This window comes from Amphiura filiformis, chromosome 15 (assembly GCF_039555335.1).
Source record: "Amphiura filiformis chromosome 15, Afil_fr2py, whole genome shotgun sequence".
NCBI classification, from domain to species: domain Eukaryota; kingdom Metazoa; phylum Echinodermata; class Ophiuroidea; order Amphilepidida; family Amphiuridae; genus Amphiura; species Amphiura filiformis.
Window position 1 is genome coordinate 258,566 of NC_092642.1, and position 22,779 is coordinate 281,344.

At 38.3% G+C, this 22,779-nt stretch overlaps 3 protein-coding genes across 3 annotated transcripts; 1 reads left to right on the forward strand and 2 right to left on the reverse strand.

Annotated features, from left to right (window-relative positions):
- Positions 1-374: 374 nt before the first annotated feature.
- Positions 375-7,081, reverse strand: LOC140172095 (L-proline trans-4-hydroxylase-like). Its single transcript, XM_072195442.1, has 7 exons — positions 6,467-7,081; positions 5,617-5,824; positions 4,918-5,012; positions 3,666-3,756; positions 3,024-3,174; positions 1,962-2,092; positions 375-1,686 (listed from the first exon to the last, which is right to left on the reverse strand). The coding sequence occupies exons 1-7, from the start codon at positions 6,523-6,525 to the stop codon at positions 1,600-1,602; spliced, it is 822 nt and encodes a 273-aa protein (XP_072051543.1). The 5' UTR covers positions 6,526-7,081; the 3' UTR covers positions 375-1,599.
- Positions 7,082-12,282: 5,201 nt separating this feature from the next.
- LOC140172030 (uncharacterized) lies at positions 12,283-12,870 on the forward strand. The gene has a single exon (XM_072195377.1). It carries the CDS (start codon positions 12,283-12,285, stop codon positions 12,868-12,870), a length of 588 nt encoding a protein of 195 aa, XP_072051478.1.
- Positions 12,871-15,113: 2,243 nt separating this feature from the next.
- Positions 15,114-21,855, reverse strand: LOC140172032 (L-proline trans-4-hydroxylase-like). Its single transcript, XM_072195378.1, has 8 exons — positions 21,837-21,855; positions 21,157-21,250; positions 20,560-20,767; positions 19,904-19,998; positions 18,429-18,519; positions 17,743-17,893; positions 16,871-17,001; positions 15,114-16,291 (listed from the first exon to the last, which is right to left on the reverse strand). The coding sequence occupies exons 1-8, from the start codon at positions 21,853-21,855 to the stop codon at positions 16,205-16,207; spliced, it is 876 nt and encodes a 291-aa protein (XP_072051479.1). The 3' UTR covers positions 15,114-16,204.
- Positions 21,856-22,779: the final 924 nt, after the last annotated feature.

A 22,779-nucleotide genomic window follows, 5' to 3' on the forward strand; every position in this document is an offset into this window, starting at 1 on the left:
TAGAGAACCTTCTGGTATTATTAGTTATCGGGTTAAGGGGGTACTGCACCCATGTGGTAAATTTGTGACTAATTTTGCATTTTTCTCAAAAAAGAATTACACACTGGAAGGCAAAAGTTATGTATATTATTGGGGCAAGGAATCCAATTACTATACTGAAATTTCAGTGACTCAAGACAAGCGGTTCAGTATATATGATAAGAAACAAGGTACATCCTAGCGGTACCTTATTTCTGATCATAAATAACAAACCGCTTCTCTTGGGTCACTGAAATTCCACTGTAGTAATTGGATTCCTTGCCCCTATAATATACATAACTTTTGTTACTTATCGAGGGGTGTAGTACCCCTTAAGCCAGAAGATGATTTTTAAAAGTACTTCCCATCATGTGCTGTAAAAGTGTAATCACCAGAGTTTCAACTGCCACTTTACTGTTCAAATTCCATTGAGTTATATATATGCAAAAGATATTGTTTTAAAATTGTGTGTGTGTCATTATTACTTGGTCGATTTCAGAACAAAAGTGATGAATGTATAAAGGATAATATCTCCAATTTCAAAAAGTCAAAATTATTTAATATCAGAAGTATATCCTGGTATTCAGAATGCAATTCGATCTTGTCTGATGTGCTCTCATGTCCCACAAAAAAAACACTGTGCAAACGTTGTTATCAGATCCTTAAGGATACCTTATTACTTACGAAAAGTTATATAGATGCAACTGGGGGTCATTAAGGTTTCATCCAGAAACTGCAATATCGTAAAAACTCAATAGTTAGCATATTATGTACATGCTATATCGAGCGCTTTTAAAAACATGAAATTGTACCGGCGCTTTACCAACTGAGCGAATGGGATTTTGCACGTTGGAGTGTTCGTATATTACTCTGTGTATCGATGATTTGCTCAAAACCCTTTACACTTTTGTGGATGTGGTTCTTCATGTTTGCATACTTTAAAAACGCTCGCTAATGAGCAAATATGCTAACTATCGAGTTTTTACAGTATTCGTCATGATTTTCGCATACTGTCGAATACCCGACCGATTACTATAAATCGTCCTTATACTAGTAAAACCCATAAAGTGCCTTACGCGACTCGCCGAGTGCGGGTAGCGACCAAGTGATAAAAAGGTTTTCATCGCCCTCTGTAGGCAATATAATATAAAGGGGTGTCACAGTAGAAGCGGACGGTTTATACTTTACAGTTTTCTGCTATTTGTCAGTAAGCCGTGTTCATTGACCTTTTCGGTAAATCTCATAAGCCTTTGCGAGTACACCTGAGATCTCGTCATTTGACGTCAGGCCGACTTGCAATGTGCAGGAACGATGTGCGCATCGGCGAAGATCGGCGTGACGTCAAATGACGACATCTCAGGTGTACTGCCAAAGAAAAGAACTTTGGCGCAATGCGGTCGATGCTTGCAATATCGTGCTCTACTATTATTCATCAGATTATGTGCAATGAGAATGATTCGGAATCATATAAACCGTTTAGAAAACAAGCCTCTGAGTCGGAAGTGTAAACCCTTGAAGTTCGTAAATAATGAGTCTTCTGACTAACGAGTAGATCCGACATCCGACCCGATATCGATGACTCTAGAAGCTGTCATAATCACGTTTGTAAAAATCTTTGCCGGTGAAGTCAGTGAAATTTTCGCACTTTCTGACGGCGTCATCGTCGACCTTTAGAACAAAAAACCAAAATAATATTAAAGTAGAATGTCATTATTTTTTTCTATTACTTCCTTTCGTGTATTTTAGAACTAACTATTAAATAAATAAATAAATGAATAAATAAATAAATATTTAAATGATATTATGATGATGAATTATGATGATAAATATGATGATGATGATGATGATGATGATGATGAATATGATGATGATGATGATTATGATAATAATAATGATAGTAGTGATGATGACAAATACATTGCCGAGGACAACAACGTTACTACCTTAATCAGTGGGGTATAGACCGGGTGAAACTTGTCATTATATGGACTGTTCTGAACATCGCTGTAAGCAATTCCATAACACCACCGCCTTGTGTCGCTGTTATTTTGTGGAGCCCAATGAACCAGATTAGCTGTAAGAATATAGATAAAGATGCATGACACATACGGTACATCGTCGATGTGATTTTTGCGCATACTGCCAATTTGTGGGCAGCGATAATACGTGCAAAATGCTTAACACCAAAAACGTCGACAAAGCCGCCCTCTATATAGTTATAGTACTACAAGAAACAGTCGGTTCATAGTAATAATGAGATTCGTCACTAAGACACTACACTATGCCTACAGGCCTACATTTCTAGCTGCATCATGAGTTTCGCAACTGAAAAACGCACGTAAAACAGCGAACTAGACGTTTTGTCTCCAGTGCGATTTTCGGTTGTTGACTGCGATTATCCGCGTCGCTCAAACGATTAGGTTTGTTGGTGGCATTGTTCACCTTCTGGATGTTTTCTCCACTGCAGTAAATATTATTCTGGTCGGTGCGGGAAACAATGCATTTGTCACAACGGTAATCTGAACGTTGAAACGTCCAACGTTAACTCATGATATTCCGTAATAATTATATAATATAGTGAATGGATTGGAATGGGATACAAGAATATATTGCACGAGATAGGAAAATATTGCACCAGTCGAAGACGGTGCAATATATTTCTACCAGAAGACTGATAATAATAATTATTATTATTGCCATAAAGAGGTTAGCTAATATCGCCCGACTTTTTCCGTGCGGACGCTTCGACAAATATAGCGTTGTTGACTCTCCGCAGCGAGTTTCCCTCAAATTAAAATATTAGCGTTGCTCGGGCTTTGTTCTCCGTTTGTCGCAATCGCAAAATAGTAGGCCGGTTGTGGCATTTAGTTAGAGCTACTTCAGGAAAATCAGTCTAAAAGATACGCATTGTTTCTGTCGCAGTCTATTGGAATACGGAGGGTGGGAGAGAGGACGGCGAAAGGGGAGAAAGGTAAGTTTTATTCAAAAGAGATTAGACATCTTACCATGGGTAAAGATGGCATCGCCAGGATTCAAAGGCACTTGATATGTCTTGATGTGATCTTTTAACAGTTGCAGTCTCTTGGGATCCACTGTCATCTGGCCACCGACGTTAATATGATCTACTCGACCACACTTATGTGAACCAGGCAACACCTTTGAAAGAAAGAAATTGTGTTGTGAAAAGCTTTTGACAATAGAAAATAATAGAAACGTATGTCTGAGCTAAGCTAAGAGATTATGCTTTATATTGAAACATGTTTTTCAGTAAGCCATTCTATGGCCATATGACATATGATATTTCACATTATAACAGTAATGGAAAGAAAAGTGGAAATGTTCGTTCGTCAGAGGTCTACTAAACAAGAGCTTTAATGACGTATCTATGTAAACAACGTAGAGGTATTAATGATTAATCAGATAATACCAAATATGGAGGTATCCAAAAGTATGCTAATTAGAAGGCTCAACGATTCAGATTACGATCCTGGTATCCAAAATTATGCAAATGAGTTGAAAGTGGTTACGTGAACATGTACAATACATCGTCTCTTGTTTAGTAGACCTCTGTGATTGCTATAACACGATTTGTACATTTTTACATGTTCCCATTTGTATGTATCTATTAATGCAAAAAATGTGTTTACCTCTAAACATCCGTTTTCTGGTGTGCATTTATCAATTGCGACCAGAACGGTGCCCATATCTGGATACAACACTCCCCCGGTATACCAGTACCTTCAAACAATGAATAAACATATAGGCTGTTGATGAGTAAAAATATCAGATAAAAATAGCTATTTAAAACAATATCATTTGAGCAGAACAGCAACACCGGGGGTTGGATTTCATTAATATGTGCTTATATGATGGATTATAGCACATCGATGTGTCGTCAATGGAGTTGCATAGCCAGTTTTTCGGAACGGGGAGGGGAGGCTTAAACACGGACCAAATTATTGTCTCAATTTTTTTTGCCAGGGCGCTCAAGAATCTAAAACGTTAACGGGGGCAAGGCGGGTTTTTTTATTAATAAACTACTTTAAACCGAATCGCTATTGCATTGCAAGTTCACATCTCACCTGCAACACAAATTTACCCACGTGATTCCACTTGCCGCTTGCCTCTGGACATAACTGAACTGAGCCCTTAACTACTTAAGGCCAAAAAGCGATTTCCACTTGTCCATTCTGTTCTTTCCTCTGAAATGATCAGCTTTGTTTTGTTCGGGGCTTTGCTTGATTTTTGGACGTCTTCTGCATACGGTAAATCCAAAAATCAAACAAAGCCGGCCCGAACAAAGCTGATCATTTGAGCAAAAAGAAAAGAAGGTGGCAGCAGACAACGGAAAATCGCAGCGGACAACGGAAAACGCGACATCTAACGTAACGTCAAAACGACCGCAAAAATGTCGGACTATATCATGTATATGTTGGCCTTTAAGACCATGTTATAGTTTGACGATTTTCCGTTGCGAAAGACGTTTTTCGCCGGCGTCTGTGGCACCGGTTAAAATTTTACGCAGCGGCTAAAATGTTACACAGGGGCTAAAATTGTACGTAGCGGCTAAGATTTTACAAAATCGTCGATCAAGAAGGAGAAGGAGAAACGGAAAATTAAGGCTAAGAACCAAAAATCTCTGAGGAGACCTGATAACGCGATGGCTGTTGCAAGGAAAATTGTCGGACTATTAAGCCTGGCCTTTAGTCGAGTAATTCTATATAGGTACCAAAAAGGGCAGATGCCTACTCTCTCAATGTGAAAAAGTGAAAAAGAGATAAGTTCACTCTAAATGAAAGGCATGTACTATCAATTCCAAAAGGTGCGAGGTCCAGTTACCAGGGAGTTTAATACGTAACCACTTCGCTGACGAATTGCTATATGTTGCCTTTTACCTACCCATAGTCTTGATGCCAAACGTGTGATCCCCCGCTCCGGGCATGTTTCATGATCAACTTGGAATGCCAATGATACATCTCCTTACAGCCCATGAACTGAAAAAAAACATTAGTCATTTGATTATTTTGAAAATCCTGGATCCACTCCAGAGAAGTATGTTAAAACTTGCTCAAAGAAATTTACGCATGAATCCAGCAACGAGAAGTTGTCGTTCCAGTAGCCTAGATTTCCTTTTGACATGGAGGGGATGGAAGTCATAACCCAGGGGAAATCTCAGACCCTAAACTAGATCAATGTGCCTATTCGCCAGCGAAGTGGTTACATAACTCCTTGGTAACTGGATCACGAGCATTTTGTAATTGGTAGTACATGCCATAGACTTTGTGTTGCGATCATTTCGATCGTGGTGCAGAACTCAAAAGCGTGATCCAGTTGACATGGTGATAATCGGATTACACGTAACACTTCGCTGGCGAATAAAGTACTACCCCTAGCTGTGAATTGATTTCTGTTTACATGAATCTTCTTAGAAAGATTGCGCGCGGACCCGGCCCCGTAATAAGCAAGGTATAAATTTGGTGCCGAAAACATACTCTTTTTGTGTCTATTTTTGTGTCCATTATTGTGCTTATTTTCTCTTGTTTATTCTATATAAAAAAAGGCAGTTTAAAAGAAAAGTACAACGTATTGTGACATTACTATTTCCATGGACGTTGCCATCTTATGAACTCTAGCCATCATGCCCGTGACGTCATCCCCTGGGTGATTCCACAAAACCATCTCGATGCTTCGAAGTCCTGAGTCACCGTCATTAGCATCTGCTTGGAGGAAAGAGTGATTGGTCAAACCGTCTTTGTGTTCAGCTGCTTGACGTAATTTGGTATTCTCCTCCTCATCAAATAAAGATCTATGACACGGGAATAATAAGATTTAAGAAATTATTATTTATTATTATCATGGAATACCATCCCCTTAACATTAGAATTTATACCAGGTGCTATATCTAATATCTTGAACAAACACCTCTACCACTACACTGATGAGGTTGGTGGTGAAAGTTGTGCACCACTGCACTGCCCCCTTTGCTGCTGATGCCGGTGATGATGGATTCTGTAGTGGGTGCAGATCGATGGCCGGCCACAACGACCAGTTAGAAGATTTAGCTGTTTTTGCTGACTTGGAACTATTGTCATGTTCAAAGACTTTTGTCTGACACGGCGTTTATTTTATAGGCCTATTGGTCTAACGGCACGCATCCAACACTTTACTTGGAAATTATTTCACTTTTATCACAACGACCAGTGACGGATCCAGAAGAGAGGCACGGAAGCACTACGCCCGCCCCCATCAAAATCAAGCAAAATTTTAAAATTCTAAAAATGCATTTTAGTCAATTATAATTATTCTCTACCCCCCCCCCCCTTGACCATCCTGGATCCGCTCCTGTCCACCCCACCATGGAAGTATATAGGCTAGTGGATGTGGGGTGGTGTCGGGCGGCGGTGTTTGTTAAGATTAATATGTTGAATTCAAGTATTTGAATTACTACCTGACAACGACCAATCCATGTTTGTCGAACATTGCCTTCATTTCGGACGTTACTTTCATTTGCTCTCCTGGACGCAAGTCGAAATCCCATTCTTAACAGATAAAACAAGAGACGATGCAGCCGTTGTTGTTATACGGTAATGCATAAAGTGCGAACTGTTATATGGCTAGGCCCGTAGACAGAGGGTGCGACACACCCCAGCCACTGAAATCCGAAAGAAAGTGTGTTTTTTCTGTCAAAAACGTTGAAAATCTTCACGTGCGCGTGTTTTAGTTTCGCATCCCTCAAATAAATCCTGTCTACGGGCCTGTGTATGCTCCATAATTCTTCATGTTCGGTTTTCTCTTGATACTTTACCCCACAGATTAAGAACTTATCATAGCACTGACTCAGTAATGTCTATGTGAGCGGCTAAATATTTTCTGACCTACCCGCTGTAGTTCGCGTTTCGCTCTTGGTATATAATCCGCACACTTAACCCGTTAAAAACACTCACACGCAATACTGGCTCTCACACATTTTTACCAAGACAGCATATGAAAACAACACATACCTTCCTTCTCTCCAGACATATTGACATCAAGAAGACAACAAACCCAGACTATTCGAATGCAAGAAGAAAATACTCGTATGCCTTGACAATTCAGTGTTTCAGAAATCACTTCCAAAATTATGTAGTACGGGTCCATACGTCACAAAAAAACACAACCCGCAGGCATTTCATATATAATTGGTTTTGAACTGAATCAAATGAACCATGTGTGCCATTTTTACCGATGGGGTTAAGGGTCAAAGCCAAGATGCCGGCAGAGTTAAATAAAACAAAATAATCCAGCTGTATGCAACATCTCATATGGCATTACATCTAGCATTACAATTAAAGGGTCCATAGCGATGTAAAGCTATACATTTTGCTTAAAAAGTCGAGACCATTTTAATGGTTCATTTAATGGTTCATTTGACATTTAAAAATGTCCGTGTCAATCGGAGAATATTGAAAGTTTGACACCTGTTCAAAAGGTCATTGACAATTTACCTATTTTACCTTCTAACTCATAACCCAATCATAATACAGATATGCAGCATTGAACCTGTTTTCCATTATGATTAGAGGAAGAATTGAGATATTGTGCAACTCGATTGGATTATATTAAATTTTGTTATATAACTCCACCGCTATCATTGATTTGACGCCTTTGAATACCAAAATGACAACACGGTCACAATGGTTCACTTGATTCAGCGGCCCATGTAGATTGGATTGCAAAAAGTAAAATGGATATGAAATGCACACGAATTTACATATGACCCCTGACTATTAAGGCCTACGTGATATTTGTCACTGTTTGTGCCTGTGTATATTAAAGCCAGCGATTTGTTTTATTACTTAATATAAGTTCAAAGTAGGCCAAAACCATATCCTTATTGAAAATTAAGTGTATAAACAGAGATATTACTTTCAGTTTTCACTCAAATTATTAAAATCTCTTCACTCAGGGAATAATGTTTCAAAAATGACAGGTGAGGAAAAATTAACGCGAATAAGTGAAGGAAACTAATAATCAATTTATCTGGCCTTATAAACTTTGGTTTGTTTGTAATAGTTTAGACATTGACATTGCAAAGATGTAAATGTCTATTGTATAGATACTCGTCGTTGGGCAGGAAACCCCCCTATGTGTCATAGACCCCTGAACATGTTTAAAGCAAAACCGCTTATGTAACCGCCTGTAGTTTTGTTTTAAACATGTTCAAGAGCCACTAGAACATATGTTTTTCCTAATTATGACCTATACACAGGAGCGCGGCGCATTGTGTTTTGTTGACCGTGCTTTAAAAAACAAAATGAACTTATTGTCGATACATAGTTCTCTGGACCACTAAGCCTTCCGTACACCCTACCCTATCATATCAAATCACGCAGGTATTGGCGCCCCATAGAAGCTCATAGAGAGAGAAACTACTGGTACTCGGCGCTTATCGGCTCGCATTCGCCGCTTCGTGGCTCACCCTCTCTCTCGATCGCGCGTAGTCTTTGACAAATATAGGTTGGACTCGTCAAAATCCATGAGCAAACTCTCCCTTCCGCAGATTTAGCCAGACACGAGTTTAACATTACAACAAGTTACCACAGACCGAGTGCCAAACTATAATCACCCACTTTACATCTCGCCGTCCACAGCCAATACAATTGGAGCACCATGAGAACCGCATACACTGCCACGATATACATTTGTTTAGCAAGAAACGGCTTTTGAAAGGAGTGGATACGTGCACTTAGCCTGTACCGACCAATGTCACATAAATTTGAGTCTGTGATAGATCAGACGTCAGACTGTTCTCTTTATTCTCTGTATTTTCAGGTTAATTGGCCTGGATGTCTTAATTTGGCAACCAACTAAACACAGTTATGATCACTCTTTCCATGACTATGGGAGTGAAATCCAAGATATCATCCGTCCTAGTGGGAGACTCAACCACCTGTGTCAGTCCATTGTCAAAGACACAAAGGCCTAATATTTGTACGGATTCTAGATCTTGATGAGGTGAATCCCGTGCAATGTATGCAGCACCAATCACTAGTAAAGTAAGGAGCTGGTCTATGTTCAGGGTGAGTAAAAAAAAGTGCAATAGAGCAAAGAATCGATATTTATGTAGGAACTAAGTTGAACTTTCCCATTATTGAAAGTTTCTATAAATGCCACACTCAATAGTCACCTTCTGTGAAAAAATGGAAGAGACTCGCTACTACCGTTTAATTTTCATGAGTCCTTTTGCTGCGATACCCAATTTCAATATTTGTCCACGATGTACCATATGTGACCCGGCAGCACAAATGAGCCGTAAATTCCCTAAATTGTGTTCTGAGTTACGGTGTAAAATGTGTACGAAGGTCATATTCATCGGTAACTTAAGCTGGCCCGACATCCGTCTCATTTCGATAGTCAAAAACTAATCAATAATCCTATTATAGTGGATAATAAGCTTCTACCTTAGATGGCTATAGAACTTTTAATAGCTCTGGTCTTTGTTTGCTTATATTGCTAAATCCTGTTCAAGTGGTGGATTACCAGGCATTGTATTTGGTACAGGTATTCATAACCAACAATTAACAATGAGAGAACTTTCTTAAACCTCGTTGACTTGGGGATGATTTGAAATGACCGCCAATGATGACTGTTTGATATTTATTGCCAACAATGTGGAAAAAGAGACACATGTAAAACGTAAAATGCTATAATTTTGTTGAAGGAGCAAAGTTTAACAAACCATAACCCCTGCTTCTGGATATCATTTGAAGTCAAATGATATACCATTTTTAAGTTTATGATGTTTATTTTTTAAACACGAAATAAAACAAAATTGACCGGGGAGGAATTTACGGCTCATTCGCCGTGGACGGTCACATATATTTTGAATGAGAGCACACAATGCACAATAAAGGCACCACCTCTGAAACTGACTTTAACTTAAATAAGGTTGATTTTCTGTTCAAACAAACTTTCTAACATTGCTTTAAGTCCTTCATACCTCACTCGACTCCAACTCCACTCCACTTCAATTTGCGCGCATTGCATTTCGACATTTGAAAAACCCGCCTACAAATTTGTGTTTTTGATAGAGAATAAACATCTTTAAAGTAAAGGGAAAATGAAAATAACAAGAAATAATGTTTCTTCTCCTTAAACAAGACCAAAGGCAAAGACACTTTGGGTGCTCCCTTTTATTTCAATGCCAATGAGGTTAAGAAAATGACAGTTGTTCCAAATCTACCCTACATAGAGTGGGCTGACATTCAAATTTTAGATGTCTCTTGGACAAACATTAAAATTGGGTATCGCTATAAAATGTATTAAAATTGGGTATCGCTATAAAATGAAGATACGAGCGTAGATACCAGACTTGAGAGGCAGAAACTGTTAAGACCAACGCACAGGAAAGCAGACCTTGAAAACTTGAAAACTAAGAAGGAGACATTCCAAATGGAGCTTAATAAAAATTCCTTTAAAAAAGGAATGGGCGCCCAACTGTTTGGATACTTTTTTTTTCTCTTTAAAACAATAATGTAATATTAGCATAGAAAGAAGTCCATTAATTTTGTATTTTAAACAAAGAATATACGCACAACATTTTATCCCGAACATATCAGAAAACAATAATAAAATCAAATCCAAGCAAATTGTGGTTTTATTTCTAAGCTGGGCATACTTTTAAGCAAAACAGTTGCGAAGTAAATCTAGCAAGACCGAAATTAGACGCTCTTTGCAAAGTCTAGCCAAACAAGAGAAATGTGTCTGATTGGGGAAGGTGTTCTGACAATCCAAATATAAACTTAGTCCACCTCAAATGGCCTGTAACAATTTGTGATTGACATTACTTAATTCGCCTCGGATGACTTTGATCTGACATTCCACTTTTTCGTTCTTACACCAATCATATCCATAACAATTTAACTCTTACAACTTCCTGTCAACTCTCTAATTTAAAACTCTAAATTTCTGTCTGTTTGCCTTTTCTGTCTACAGTTTGTTACAATTATTATGATAAGCAAACATTGCTGGGTAGATAACAGGATTTAGTTATTTACTTAATCCAATCATGGAGGTAGTATAGCTACAACCTTGGCGAAAAATGTTGCCACACCTGAGCGTTAATTGGCCAACATCCTTCCCTCCCCTATTGCAATGTTGATTTGGACAATGATCGTCATCATTTCTACATTACAGTCTCCCAACATTGGAAAATGGGGGGTGGGGGGGGGGAAGGGCAAGTGTAATCTGAATGTGCATTTGCAACTATTATACAAAATAGTACGGAACTATCCCATATTTAGCTTCGATTGCGTGCTTTTAACACCAGAACGTGCTGGTGTGGCCCTGGTGTGGCAACGAATTTCCGCCAGAGTTATAGTAGGCTTACTACCTCCATGATCCAATCATGGCAATAACGTCAATTTTGGTCTTCAGTGTTTTAAAATACAACAATGTAGAACATGTATAATTAATATGCCGTGTTGTTTGCATACAATTTTCCGCCCAATCGTGCCACCATATTGCAACTTTGGCAATAACCGCTATATAGATTATATGGTAATTAGCAAACAAAAGCCATCAGTAGAGTCCTCGTTAATTGATCTTATCACTATGGACCACAATAGTCTCATCCCAATGGCATAGTCCAATAACCTCAATTACATAATCATAGTGCAAAATTTGACCTCAAGTTGCAGAGTATGAGTTTGTGTACCCAAATTTTCAAAGGATGAAAGTAGGCCTACAAATGTATTAGGGCTTTAGAACTGTTCCCATGATAGATGAGCATGTTGTGGATCCTAGTGTATGGTCAAATGTCACCGTCTATCGGATTTCTAAGGCACACGGTAAACTGGTTGAACCCATACAAAGGTCAGGATTTATTTGGTGTTTTTATAAATCCTAATTTTGTATTTTAAACAAAGAATATACGCTCACCATTTTATCCTGTGCATATCAGAAAACAATAATAAAATAAAATCCAAGCAAATTGTGGTTTTATTTCTGAGCTGGGCATAATTTTAGCAAAACAATTGCGAAGTCAATCTAGCAAGAGTGAAATTAGAAGCTTTTCACAAAGAATCACAAAGTCATGCCTATATTTTGGCGCCTCCGTAGAGGGCGCCAAAAACCGGTTTCAGGCACTTCGGACGCAAGAGGACACAGACTTAGACAGTTGGAATGACCAGCTTGTTGATATCATCCAAGAAAGTGCACTCAAAGTAGCGGGCAAGGCAAGGACAGAAAAAGAAACAAAAACAACTCTTGGAGAAAAGAAGGAACATGAAGAGAGATGGAATAGGAATCCAAAATATAGAATACACAGAGACATGTAAAACAATCCGAAAGAAGATGAGGGACGACATTCGGAAGTTCAACACTCAGAAGATTATGGAAACAATAGAAAATAACAGGAGCCTAAAGAAAACCAACAAGAAGTTATCTGATGGCAAGCAGAAGATAATAACCCTGTTAGACAAAAACGGACAGGAAATAAGGGATCAAGACTTAATTCCACAACGGATAGGAGAGTTCTATGAACAGCTCTACCAGAGTGACAAGAAAGTTGAGGAGTTGCAACAAGAAACAAATGAAGAGATGCCTGAAGTCACAAGTTGGGAAGTGACTCATGCACTTAATAGTATGAAAAGAGGAAAGGCACCAGGAACAGACAATGTGATAATTGATACAATCATGGAAGGAGGATACTCAATCACAGGAGAGCAAATATGGTCATTCTCTTCAAGAAAGGAGACAAACGAGACCTCACAAACTACAGACCCATCAACCCGCCTGCTCTCAAAAGCTCTCAAATGTGTACAAGCTTTTCACAAGAATCCTAACCAACAGATTGGAAAACACTCTAGATAGTAACCAACCCAAAGAGCAAGCAGGGTTCAGAAGTGGCTATTCCACTATGGACCATTTACATACCATCAATCAACTGAAGGAAAAATGTCATGAGTATAATCAACCTCTCTGCATGGCCTTTATAGACTATGAAAAGGCATTTGATTCTGTTGAAACCCAGTCTGTGTTGGATGCATTACATCAACAAGGAGTAGAAAGTAAATACATAAAACCTACTGAGAGATATATACACAAACTGCACAACCACAGTAACTCTTCACAAAGAAAGTGCAAAGATCAACATCAAAAAAGGAGTGAGACAGTGAGGTACAATCTCGCCAAAGATGTTTACAGCATGTCTGGAAAGCAAGCATATTCCAATCACTTCAGTGGGATGAAAAAGGTGTTAATATCAATGGAGAGAAGTTCAACCATCTCAGATTTGCAGCTGATATAATCATCATAACAGAAAGCCTGGAAGAAATTGAAACCATGCTCAGGGAGCTCGCTGAAGCTAGCAAGGAATGTGGCCTGAAGATGAACATGCAGAAGACAAAAATAATAACAGGACCCCTTGTCCAGCAAGGAATAGTCACTATAAATGGATGCAACATAGAAGAAGTCAATGAATATATATATATATATATATCTGGGACAGCAGTTCAGCCTGAAGGAAAAAGGACAAGAGCAGGGAATAAAGAGAATAATCAAGCTTGGATGGAGGCAATATGGAAAACTGAGCAATATCATGAGAGGAGAGATACCAATATGCCTGAAAAGGAAAGTGTTCAACCAATGTATAATCCCAACTATTACATATGGGGCTGAGACATGGACGCTTACTGCAAAAATGGAAAAGAAGCTACAAGCGGCACAGCACAACATGGAACGCAACATGTTAGGGATCACCTACAAAGACAGGAAGACAAACAAATGGGTTAGAGATCAAACAAAGACTCAAGACATCTTGGAAACATCCAAACACAGGAAATGGAATTGGGCAGGGCATATCAGCAGAAGAACAGACAACAGATGGACTACAGCAATTACTGTATGGAGATCAATGGTAGGAAACAGAAACCGGGGAAGACAGTGCAAGAGATGGAGAGATGAGATAGATCAATACTGGGGAACAGTAAATTGGTTCAGCAAGGCGAGAGATAGAGCTACCTGGCGTAGACATGCTGAGGCTTTCGTCCAGCAGTGGACCGACAATGTCTGATGATGAATAAAATGTGTTATAAAAACAAAACGGTAAATGCTAATTCCTTGATTTTTTTACACAAGATCACTAATGGCTATGTTATGTATAAAATGTTTTAAAACCTTAAAGGTTCAACTCGGTTCTTAAATAAAAATGGATTCTTTTCTCTATTGCACTCTTTTTGACTACCCCTGTAGCTTAGGTGTTGGTGTACAGTCACTTCGGACAACCCCTTACTCAGTCTTGTACAATATTTGTACCAGGCGTTGAATCCAATTCTCGTGTTTAATAATATTGTTTCCATTATTACTGATAGAAATGGATTGTTTTATTAATTTCAACAGAGAACTATATCTTACAGCCTTTTTTTATTAGAATATATCCTATTTATTGGGTTGAAAAGGTGTGGGCATTTGTTATAATAGTGACCAGAGCACGGCCCTGATTTGGTAAAACGATCTAACTTGGAAATTTTGATATTTTGTGATAAGTCCATATCTTGGGTAATGTGACGGCACTCTTTCCATTGGTGACGTCCTCAAATCACCACCGTACTTCATTTTGAAGATAGCAGAATCTATCTTGACACTTTTTTGTCACTTTTCGTGTATTTAATGTGGTAAAATGAGCTATCTCAAAGTTAGATCATTTTACCACATTAGCCAAGACCCTCTACAAAGCGCCAGATAAACCCTAACGAATTGATGATAACACGGCAAAACAACCTATCTCAAGATAGATCATTTTACCAAATTAATGAGTCCCTCTATGTTTATTTTTGTTACGAGGCAAAACAATGTAAAACAATCTAACTTCCTAAAAATGGTTGTCATTTCAAAATTACACAACCAAATTAGCCAAATTTTTGCAAATAATAAAATTTTTATATTTTCTAAGATATAAGATGTGTTTGATAATTTATTTTATTCAAAAAGAAAAACGTCAAGTGTTCAAACTTAAAAGCTCTTTTTCTCGAAACAGCGATTTTCAAGTTAGATCATTTTAGTCTGCATTCTAAACACCTTTGAAACAACTGACAAGATACATTTGAAATTCAACAATCTCGGTGTTCAAACCATAAATAGCGTGAAACTATTCTATGGTATAAACTGTTCGTTTTCACTTATAGTTTGATCAGCTCATAATCGGCGGGCCTTATAACATCGCGTACTAATATCAATATATTTTATTTGGAGAATTGTCTTGTGACTTGTCGCCAGAAGTATCACGAATTATTAATTCAAGTCCTATATCGTGCCTACAATATTTAACACGCACAATAACCCAGACCAGAAATATCAACTATATCATTCGTAACGTGGACCTACTTTTCGGCGTAGTGGTAAAAGCCTAACAATTCCCGCTGATTACGAGCTGATCACCCGGGCTGATCAAAGTATAAGATCATTGATAAATAGGATACCTATGGAAATTAGTTACGTAACCAGGGGAACATTAAGGTTTAAATCAGAAACGGCCTATTCATTTGTGTGTGTATGGTCCATCACCTGTCACTTGGTAGTCTTGTAACATGTCTAATGGCGCTGCCCATGGCCACTAGATGAATTGTTTAATTCGAATTGATCAATTCGATATTATAGCCTGTCTGTAGTCAATACAATATATTCGTCGAACAATGTTGTACGGGGATGTGCCACACAGACTTTTGGATGTTGACTTTCTTTATACATACATTTAGGTGTTTTGCCGCCCATAAGTACAGCAATTTTTCACACAAAAAACACCCACAAATCACCCAACTTTGCCCTTATTGGGCACTTGTAGGGACACTTTTGACCAAATTGTCTCCACTGAAACCCAATTATCGATTTTCCGAAATCGCTGAAAAGGTACCCAAAAACTGTGGCACATCCCCGCATACCTTCAACCAGGACCCCTCGTTGAAGGTATATGCGGTTAGTTAGACTCTACCAAAGAAAAAACATTGTCACAATGCGCTCGATGTTTGCAATATCGTGCTGTTATTCATCAGGTCAGGCAAAATGTGCAATTGGTAATAATTCGGAATCATAAACCGTTTTGAAAACAAGCCACTTGAGTCGGAAGTGTGAACTTTTGAAGGAAGCTCTTTGAAATAACCAGTCTTCTGACTAACGAGTAGACCCGAAATCTGGCCCTATAACAATGACTCTAGAAGCTATCAAAATCACGTTTGTAAAAGTCTTTGCCGGTGAAATCAGTAAAATTTTCGCACTTTCTGACGGCATCGTCATCGACCTTTAGTAAAGAAAAATAGAAATTCACGTAAAATTTTATTTTTATCATTATTATTAATAATTCCATTTATGTATTATGTGGTATTAAGAACTTACAAGTTAAGTATAAGTAAGTATAGTAAGTAAGTAACAAACTAAGTAAATAACTAAGTAAATGAATATTTATTTATACAACAATTCATCCAGAATATAAATATTGTGTGATATAAAGTAATACTACCGTAAAACCCCGTCTACAAGCATATATGGGTTTTTTTATGAAAGCTTAACTAATACTAATTAGGCGTATATATACCAATACAATATATTGGTCTTACAATAATACTTGTTTTTATATGCTTGAATCTGTAACTCCATAATGGCGCCTGGAATAATTTAGTCTTCATCAGAAGCACTTTATATGCTTGTAGACGGGGTTTTACGGTATATGTATTGGGTAATGATGATGATGATAATGATGATGATAATGATGATGATGATGATGATGATGATGATGATGATGATGATGATGATGATGATGATGATAACGATAACGATGACGAAGACCGACCACGACGTTGTCAATGCCATAATAATATACCTTAATCAGTGGAGTATAGACCGGATGAAACTTGTCATCATGTGGACTGTTCTGAACATCGTTGTAAGCAATTCCATAACACCACCGCCTTGTTTCACTATGATTTTGTGGAGCCCGATGTACCAGATTGGCTGCAAGGAAAATAAATCAAGATACATTACACATGTAACGTGATCTCTGGAAATTGACGAATGCGTATAAATAACTATACTGCGCCAATAAAGTATCCTTACACTTAGAAAAATAATCACAATTTCCAAACTAAACAATATTGGGGTAAATTTGTAATCTCCTTTTTGTTATTCAAGTTCACCAAACTTCCCATAACATATTACACAGATGTGTCAGATCACAGCGCAAAACATACGGAGAGGGCTTAAATAAACCGCAGTATTCCGTGCGGTTTTTTCGTTGCGAAGTTGTGTTTTCAGTTGTACACTGCGATAATGGTTTCCAATTCTCCGCTGCGATTGTCGGTTCTTAGTTCCGATTTCCCGCTCAATTACTAATTAGCTTTGTCTGTGGCTTTGTTCTCCGTCTGGACATTTTCACGATTTTTTGGTGCAAAAACCGTTTTCGCTGCATTTGTCACAACAGCAGAATGCAGGTAATTATTCTTGTCATATAAATGAGTTATCATCAAATAGTGTTCGGCCTTTTCCGTGCCTTTTCCGCTGCGACAAAATTTTTTTGTTCTCCGCATGCGCAGCGAGTTTCGCTTCAATTGGGACTGTGTTCTTCTTCTCGACACTGCGTTCATCGAACGTTATTTTGATATCTAGAACAACTTCAGGTACAACCAGTCTGAAAGACACGTATAAAAGATACTCTCATGGTACATTAAAATACACTAAGAGATTGGACTGTCTTACCATGGGTAAAAATGGTATCTCCGGGATTCAAAGGTACTTGATATGTCTTGATGTGGTTTCGTAAGAGTTGCAGTCTTTCTGGGTCCACTGTCACCTGGCCACCGACGTTAATATGATCTGCTCTGCCGCACTTGTGTGACCCAGGCAAAACCTTTGAAAGAAAGAAAAATGGTGTTGTGGCAAGCTAAATATGTGAAAATTTACAAATTAAAACAATTCGACTGAGCTAAGAGGCATATGCTTATTGAAACGTGTTTTTCAGTGAAAGAAAGAAAAATAACGTTGTGGCAAGTTTTGGCAACAGTATCTTGCACATATGATATTTTAATGATAATATTATTACAATAATAATTAAAGCAGTTTCCCTGATAGGTCCGAGTTCAATGTGTCCCAAAATTGTCAAAACCGCCCAACAATGCTAATGAATTATGTAATGCCGGTGTCGCTTATTGACACGTCTTGCATGAAGGCATGACTTCGCGCGTCCTAAATTTGGGGATGTCTTGCGTAATAAAAGGGCGTGTCTTGGAATGTGTTTTGTGGCACAACACATGATTCTCTTTAGTATTAGTTTTGTGTTTAGGAAGTTATATGCAGTTCCAAGACATTATTGGTAAAACACGATTTGTACATGTTCCCATTTTTTGTATCTATATATTAATGAAAAACATATATTGATGTATTACCTCTAAACATCCGTTTTCTGGTGTGCATTTATCTATTGCGACCAGAACGGTGCCCATATCTGGATACAACACTCCTCCGGTATACCAGTACCTTTAAACAATAAACAAACAGTAGATATTGAATAACAAACTAAAATAGCAGATAGGAATAATGTTTTAGTAAAAAAGCGATACCAGGAGTGGATTTCGCTAATATTTACGATCAACAAATCGTAAAGATCCCAGCACCAAACACAAAAACGTTCTGAATGAGAACACGCCACAAAACATTTGATCAACATTCAACACTATATCAGAATATTTCACAGTATGACCCCCTGCAATTTTCACTAGTAACCTATAGTGGCGCCCTTGGCATAGTTTTAAAAGAGCTGATTTTTAATTGTTTTAATTTTGCTGGCCCAAACTTTGCTACGGTGGCTCAGTGGTTACGGCCTTGGACTCATAATCTGAGAGCTTGCTCGACGTGCGTTGGTTCGAGTCCCCGTCCCACCACCGTGTTGCGCCCTTGGGCAAGGCGCTTTGCCTCGCTTGCCTCACACCACCCAGGTGTAATGGAAAGCTGTTAGGGGTAGTCACAGTCGTTATACTGATGAACCCTGCGCCATATTGTAGGTTGCAAACGTGGTTCCGACATATTCTAATAACGGCGGAATAAATGTAAGGCGCTTTGAGGCTGTTTACGGCACAAAGCGCTATATAAATTTTTTTTTTTACCTTAGACAACCGTCTAGTTCAATGGTAGCGCCGGTCGCCCTGCCCCTGATTCCGCTTGCCGCTGGACATAACTAAGCTGGGTCCCTAACTGCTTTTGGATGACACACACAAATGAATAGGCAATCTGCTCGTTCGAATTCGCGTCGAAAATTCTATTCACCTCATCAAATTTTAACAAACCAAATGGATTTTATTACATGTCAGACTCTCCTTGTTCAATTTAATTACTTTCAATCGCTTTAGAAAATGACAAACATGAGATTTCTACATTTTTAATCCCTTTTTATCATTTTGGAACGTCATGATTTGCTACCAACCGCCTTTTCTACGATTGACCAATTCTACGATTTCGCCCCTAGAGGGCATACTAACTGATTTTGGACTAGTGTAACATTTGGTTGCCGGTCCGGTTTCACGTTTCACGTAAATCTGACTGTGTGGGAAACTCAGTTTGGATGCGAACGGCACTCTGACGTTCCACCGCACAATATCGTAATACGTAAACCGTGTGGCGTTAACAGTGAACACAGACAACGGAAAACGCAACGTCTGAATACACTTAAATACACCCGCGAAAACAACGAACAAAGCTAATCCCTTGAGCAGAAAATCATGGACGTGAACCGAAAGTTGCTGCGGAGAACTGAAAACGCAACGTCTCACTGACGTTGCAAGGTGCAACGCAAGGTGCCCGCAAAGACGTCGCGGACGTTATAGTCTGGCCTTTAGTCGTGCAATCCTATATCTACATTACCTACCCATAGTCTTGATGCCAAACATGTGATCCTCCGCTCCGGGCATTTTTCATAATCAACTTGGAATGCCAATGATACATCTCCTTACAGCCCATGAGCTGATATAAAAAAAATCATTTGATTACTAGTATTACTCCTGGATCCACCCCAGAGAATTGAATAAATATACCGTATTAAAATATGTCCGAGGCCTTTGTATTGGGGCATGGAATAAGAATTCACAATTTCTTATTTCTCGACCCAAGGGCTAAGAGCAAAATTGTACAATTGATTTATTTTCTCTTCATATAGGCCAGCATGCCTATATAAACCTTTAAGACTTGGCTTAAGCATTTTGCTTGAGCCTGGTCTCATCAGGACCCAAGCGTGTGTCCACCCATACCGACCGGTTAATCAAGAAATTGTCATACACGAATTTGCAACTCACTCCTGACTCACTCCTAATTTATACACGTACTGAGAGCATGTGGCAACAACAAATAAAGGGTTCTCTATATTGCTGAACAGTTTATCGAGTCCGCATCCCAATATTAGTTGAAGTCAAGTATGCACCAACGTAGAAAACTATAATCTTCACTTTTCGTTTGCCCCAGCTTGGTTTTAAAATAATAAAAAGAGTTTAAAGGGTAATTTAAAAGTACAACATATTGTGACATTACTATTTCCATGGACGTTGCCATCTTATGAACTCTAGCCATCATGCCTGTGACGTCATCTCCTGGGTGATTCCACAAAACCATCTCGATGTTTCGAAGTCCTGAGTCACCGTCATTGGCATCTGCTTGGAGGAAAGAGTGATTGGTCAAACCGTCTTTGTGTTCAGCTGCTTGACGTAATTTCTTATTCTCTTCGTCATCAAATAAAGATCTATGACACCATGGACAATGGAATAATAAGATTTAATCAGTATTTCATAACCTCGTGAATATTGAAGAGCTTTGTTTCAAAACCCCTTACATCCACTTAAGCAATTTCCGAGATATTCCTCGGTTCCAAAGCACAATGTTTAGATATTTCACAATACCCTCAAAATAACCGATGCCCAGTCATTAACCTCTATTATAAATTATTACTTGTACAAACACCTCCTGAAAACACCTCCACCGCCACCGATGTTGGCAGTGAAACTGGTGCACCATTGCCCGCTGCTAATGCAAGATGTAAGGAGAATTATGTGGTGGTGCCGGGAGAAGGTAGTGCAAATAGATGTGATGGGGTGGTGTGTGATTAATATTTAGATTCAGTATTTAAATTACAACCTGACAATTAACAATCCATGTTTGTCGAACATTGCCTTCATTTCGGTCGTTACTTGCAATTTTTCTCCTGGGCGCAATTCAAAATCCCATTCTTAAATAAGAGAGGAACAAAGAAAACAAAAGACAAAACAGTGTGAGAATCCGGACTATAACAATCTGTAAGAACTCGGGTGTTAAAGTAACACCGGTTGGAGTCAACAGAGGACAGCACCCAGGGTGTTATTTTTTAACACTTTTGGTTGTTATTTTTACAATTTTGGTGTTGGCTCCAATGATAAGCCAAAGTGTATTCTACATTTATTTCTTTGTCAATCATTTATCTATATGTTTTATTGTATCGAGGGCCCCTGTGGAAAGCAGTGCTTGCACTGATCAGGGTTTACCCTCGTTGAAGATGTCATTAAATAAATAAATAAATAGATATGTGAACAGTTCGTATAAAGTCGATCGTTCGGTTTGTTCCCTAAGATAATTTACCCAAAAGAAAATAATAAAACTAAAAACATTGCACTGGATGTATGTCTGAGCGTTCAAATAGCTCCCTGACCCACTCTCGGCTGTAGTTCGCGCTTCGCGCTCGCTATAATAATTCAATCACGAAGTTCAGCCCTGATACCAAAAACGCTTTAGGGGTTCCACACATTTTTACCGAGAAAGCCACTGAAAAAGAAACTTACCTTCCGTCTCTCCAGACATACTGACAACAAGAAGACAACACGCCTAAACAATTCGAATGCAAGAAGACAATGCTGACTATTAATTGACAAATTTAATTGAAAACAAATCACTTCAATGATATTTCGGCCAATACGTGCTGTCAGGCCAGCGAAATCTTTTATTAGTTTCCAAGTTTAATATTTGATGAAATATCGGGTGAAATAATTATAATCAAATGAAGCAGGGTTTTTCAAAAGAAGAGTCTGATTTTCTAGAAACGATTGCACAGTAAATGTTACTATTTCATGTGAAAAATATGTACACTTTTGGGAAAATAATTATGTACTTTTTCCTAGGATGAACATTATGAACATAATATCATTACTTTACAATTATGACGAAGGAATATTAACTTCGTGTGTTTTTATAATATAATAAGTGTATAGGCTTTCGCAGAGTTATTCCTTTCGTATTACACTCACGCTTTTATTCTCTCAACTTATTCTCTCAGAAAAATGTTTCAAAAATGACAGTTTTGACAAAATTAAATGATAAGTGGAAGGAAACTAATAACAAACTTCCACTGGCGTGATAACCTTTGGTTGATAACCTTTGGTTTGTTTGTATATAGTTTAGACATATAACCAATACAAACATGGAAATCTATCTTGTCCCCAGGTTCTTATCACTATATAGATAAATATGTGTCGTCATCAACTATTAAATTGCCCAACAGTATAATCTCGGGCCAGGACTGCGTGTGACTCAATCGTGAACTACAGAAATCAGACTATAGCCCGACAGTCATGGCAGTATAGGGTGTCCCTGAAGGAACTGTATCGTCGGAAACTGACTTTTTGAGTACTTTAACGCATTAACCAAATATATATATAACATAACTAAATAATTGATAGGGTTGAGGAATATATCAGCTATTACATACCTTTTGAATTTCGACAATTG